Source organism: Propithecus coquereli, unplaced genomic scaffold (genome assembly GCF_000956105.1).
Source record: "Propithecus coquereli isolate 6110/MARCELLA unplaced genomic scaffold, Pcoq_1.0 Scaffold229, whole genome shotgun sequence".
In the NCBI taxonomy this organism is placed as follows: Eukaryota; Metazoa; Chordata; class Mammalia; order Primates; family Indriidae; genus Propithecus; species Propithecus coquereli.
In genome coordinates, this window is record NW_012147830.1 from 114,670 (window position 1) to 119,677 (window position 5,008).

The 5,008-nt window shown below is 31.8% G+C and overlaps 1 protein-coding gene across 3 annotated transcripts in view; it reads left to right on the forward strand.

The window, feature by feature from the left end:
* Nucleotides 1-5,008, forward strand: part of KIAA1468 (KIAA1468 ortholog) — a 138,532-nt gene that overhangs the window by 54,930 nt on the left and 78,594 nt on the right. For all 3 annotated transcript variants that reach the window (XM_012645285.1, XM_012645287.1, XM_012645286.1), the window contains exons 9-10: nucleotides 1,874-1,949; nucleotides 2,913-3,008. In XM_012645285.1, coding sequence (XP_012500739.1) covers nucleotides 1,874-1,949; nucleotides 2,913-3,008 — 172 coding nt within the window. The remainder of the gene's footprint in view (nucleotides 1-1,873; nucleotides 1,950-2,912; nucleotides 3,009-5,008) is intronic.

A 5,008-nucleotide genomic window follows, 5' to 3' on the forward strand; every position in this document is an offset into this window, starting at 1 on the left:
CACAACTTTTTGTGCAACTAGAAGGGGTATGTGAGTGTGTATATATATTTCTTTTCTATAGGTATTATGGGGGTTACAGAATTGAAATAGACACAGCCTAATCCTCAAAGTATTTGTTCTAACATGGATAAGATATGATCATAAAAATCTGTAATATGATACTCAAAAATAATTGCATTTATAATAGTCCTTAAGTGATTAGGAATACTTTTGTTTATCTCCTTTGATACTCCAAAGCTACACTATGGAGATAGATGACTGTTAAATTTGTCCAACTAATTTGTTTAGCTCTTACTATGTGCCAGGCAGTGTTACAAGGAATATAAGGGTTAGCAAGACATATGAGAATCCCTTCAGTCACAAACCTGATAGTATGAGAGAGACCAATAATCAAGCAATTACACTATGGTATGAAAAGTAGTAGTATAAGAAAGGTAAGGCTTGCTTTGGGAACACATAATCAAGGCACCTAACCTAGCAGGAAAGGTTTTGTGGAAAAAGTGTCATCTAATCTCAGACTTGAAGACTACGTAAGAGTTAACCAGGCAAAGAAGTAAGAGGAAGAGTCTTCTCACTAAGGGAGAACAGCATGTGCAAAGAGAACACAGTGCTTTGGTGGAACTAAGAAGGATTTATTAAGGTTTAAGCAAAGAATGCAAATGAAAGGAATGACAGGAGATGAAGATGGAGAATTAAGCATAAACTAAGTCATAAAAGCATGTGTTGACTCATTGTAGAGGGTGGGAACATGATGGTATGTAAGTATTAGAGTCCTCTAAGGTAGAGGTAATTGGAAGGTAGCAAGACTGGAGGAAAGGAGATGGATAGGGTATATACTGCAAGAATCCAAGTAAGAAATGATTGAAACTTGTACTGTATTGAAGTATTGGCAATGGGTATGGAAAGAAGTGGATAGATTTACAAGATAATTAGAAGTTAAAATATTGATTGGATTTGAGGTTAAAAGAAAGGGAAGGATCAAAGCTGATTTGAGGTTCCTGGCTTGGGCAAGTGAATAGATTATGCCCCCCTCCTATCAGCGAATATGGGAAGAGCATAAAAGAGCAAAAAAGCTCAAGTTTTGGCACACCACTCTAAAATTGTAGAAATTCCTGAGTGCCACTCTGCAGTGTATTCTACAAAAGCTTTATTATGTAATTTTGGAGGTTAGCCTTTTCTTTGTAGCTTGAGCACATAAAGTACAACTCATAGTCATAGTTTTATGAATACTACTAAATAGAGACCAGTGTTGTTTTAGAAATATGTTGTTTTAACCTCCTTTATTAAACATAAATAGGCTAAAATTTTCAATTGCAAAAAAAAAATTTTGAAAATATGTCATAAATGTTTAATGAGCCTCTCCTTCATTTATCTTTAAATTTTACTACTTTTATGTGGGTTTATATTATAATATTAAGGTTTATCATTAGCATGACCTATGTCTTCGAAACTTTAATTCCTTTTAGCAATATACCAAGTCCACCTTTGTATCCACTTTACCTTTGTTTACTTTTCTGGGACCATAGAAAATCAGGGATGAGAAAAGACCTCATTTCAGATTTTGCAAATACTTTACACGGTCATTCATCTACTACTGTATCACTTCAGATTTGATCCAATAACATTTAGGGGCCATTCATTCACATAACATCAAGCTACCGCAAGAAGATCACCAGTTACTATTGATATTTTTTTTCTCCTGTATAATTCTCCAGTGAAGTGTTCTTCAAGTCACTGGTGGCTGAGAAATCTGATTAACATTTGTGGGGTAGAATTAGTGCAGTAATAAGGATTACAATATGCAATTTACTTTCCCTTTAAATGTCAGTGGTAATTCTTTGCTGTTGTCTCCTTTTCATCCAATATCTTCTAGGAAATTGTCTCCTGCCTTCCACCAAGCGTTACTCTCTTTTTGTCGAATGTCAGCAGATAGTCGTTTAGGATCAGAGGTAAATTATACCTGATATTCTTACAACTTCCTTAAAACATTATGCTGTTTTTCTTCTTAGTGTCTCCTACAGAAGCATCTATGATAAGACTACATTTCAAATGCAAATCTATTATTTAAAATAATGCTCTAAGAAATAACTCTTAAAATTTTAAATTTTTGAGGAAGATAGTTGCTATTTCTGTTCTTTGGATTAAAGCTTTGTTTATTAATATTAAAGTGACCTTTTGTAATCTCTGTTTTTAATGTATCTAACGATAGCATCTCTGGGTATAATTCAGAAAACCAACTTAAATATACACTGTTTATATATCAGTGATTTTTAGATTACTCCATTATTTTCACTTCATTAGGAGTGCTTGTCTTCAACAGATGAATTTGTTAACTTTCATATTTGTTCTCCTCAACTATTTTGTAACTGTTGTTGTAGACTCATCTTGAAAGGGTATTTTATTATTTTTTTCTTTTGCCTTTGTTCTCACTCCTCCCTTTCTAGCTGTTTGTTGTTGATTCCACTTGACCTCCCATGAGTATCTGTCCCATGATGGTTTAGATGTAGTCTGGAAATCCTCATTTTAAAACTGGATCAACTTCCTTAGACCACCCCTTGTGTGCAACTTTGTTGCACAAACTCTTACCTTAGGCAATGGTTGCAGCTTTGTGGGCATCTTTTGTAGGACAAAAACAAACATTGAGGATGCCCCAATCCTATGCTATTCCTATTCTCAGAACTGAAGCCTATTGGCCTCCCTGTTTTCACTCTTGTTTTTTATAAGTATTTTAAATCCATTTCTGACCCACAGAAATGCTGATGCTCTTCGGGACACTGTTAATTGTTATCATAAGTTATAATATTAGAATGTGAGTTTAGAGCAGGGGCGGCAGGGTCTAGCCTGAACTATTACATACCATCATGCACAGAAGTTCTCCACTGTCGTTGTTTATTAAATCTCTGATTTTCTAGGTGTCTCGGATTGCAGACAGTGAAAAAAGCGTTATGTTAATGCTGGGACGCTGCCTGCCACATATTGTTCCTAATGTGCTATTGGCAAAGAGAGAGGTGAGACACATAAAAATATTTTCATCCTAATAATATCATCATGTTGTCCATTTTTTGTCATTTTGAAGTTTAGTGATATATTTTATTTTGTTAAAGTCTATTACTTGCAATCATATTCTTACTTTTGTGCATGCATCTCTGCTCCTAGAGAATGGTTTTACACCTCTGTCAGGTGAGTTCAGTAAAACTGCATGATATTCATGTTTTTCCAGTTTTGCTTAAAGCACTGTTAGCTTCTGCAGCACTAACTATTACTGTAGGTCCATTTATGTCTTGAACACAACCTGGTTTTTATATTACCAGTTAACTAATTTATCTCTGCCCTTGCTATTATATGCTTGATATGTCTACAGAAATGGACAATCTTTGTATTAAAAATTAACAGGGATTAATTATGTAACTGTTCTTAAATGTATTCCTGTAGTTGCCTGTTATAAATGTTAGTTTTATTAGTGTTTGGCAATAAATTACACTTATAGCATAGTCATAATATTGACTATAATAACTTTCAAAAGTACCTTTTTTATTTTTCTTGTAATTAACCTATTATTCACAGATGCTTTAAATATACAAAATACAGTTGCAAGTATATTTAGTCCACATAGCATACGTTATGAGCCATAAACACTGTAGGAAGCTATCTTTATAGTTATATTTATAAGTTATTATTAAATATAGTTACATTTAGCCAATGCAAGACTAATGAAAAGTTATCTGTAATATCATTTAAATGACAGTGGATGATTTATTTACAAATAAGTTAAATTATTTATTGTAATTATTCAGTTTATGAGATAAATTTCCAGTTCACAAAAATTTTTTTTTTACAAAGAATAGATTATTTTAGAATGCATCATGTAAGTTTCTACTGTCATCCTCTTAATATTTACCAATGATTTTACTCATAATTCGTGGGACCTACAGTATGATAGGTACATAATGCATTGGCAAAACCCATTTAAAGCTTACCCTGACCTTAATTATCCATTTAGCACAAGAAATTTGTACTGATCCTCAAGAAAACATATAGAACTTTTAAAATGTTTATTCCTAGAGGTATTTTTTATTAAAGAGACTATGTTTGCCTACTGGTGGTTTTATTTTTACCCAATTATTTAAAAAATAGTTGCAAGATATTAATAAGTATGGAAAGTCTTCTGTGTCTTGAAGGATCAGTGTCCAATTTCAGATTGTTTTGCAGTTCTGCCTGGCAGAATGGTGTTTGAGCTTCTTTTCCTTTTTTAGCTTGTGACATAATCCATGTAATGCATTAATGTTTGCATCCCTTTTACTGTATTTCCTCAATATGATGTTAAAAGTGTCACAGAAACCTAATTATTATAAGATGCAGTTTTAGCTTTTTTATTTTAATTATCCATATTGTCATAAAAGACTACCACTAAAATATGATTGTACTGCATGAAATATTTATAAATTTGCATTATCAGTAATCAGATACATTATACATATAGATATATTTACATACACACATGCACATATATATCTAATTTGTGGTATGATGCTTTTCTGGCTGATTTTGAATTTTTTATATTTAAAAGATATATACTCATTTCATGAAGAACTGATGATTTATCTGTGTTTAATTATTTGTGCATTATTCTATTTTATCAGAAAAGTTGCCATTTATAATAAAACAAAGTTGTTTTTCCTCAAAATTAAATTGGTAAATAATGAAATATATCTTAGTTTGGTTTAAAACCAATTCCTGGGTATAAAAGGAAAATTTTTTTTCATTACATCCTTGATATTGAATTATTTTTTTAAATATTTCACCCCCGTTCCTTAAATCTATATTTTTAAAAAGCTCTTGTGATTGAAGGATTAATATTTTGACTTTTATTTTATTTCTCAAGTTTTATATACATTCTCTTGTCAGCATAAGCCTTTTTATTGGTATGTAAATATAATTAAAATGTTCCTTGGTAAACTGATTGGTCATAGTAATAGCTGATTAAATAAATAAAGCATTAGAAACAGGT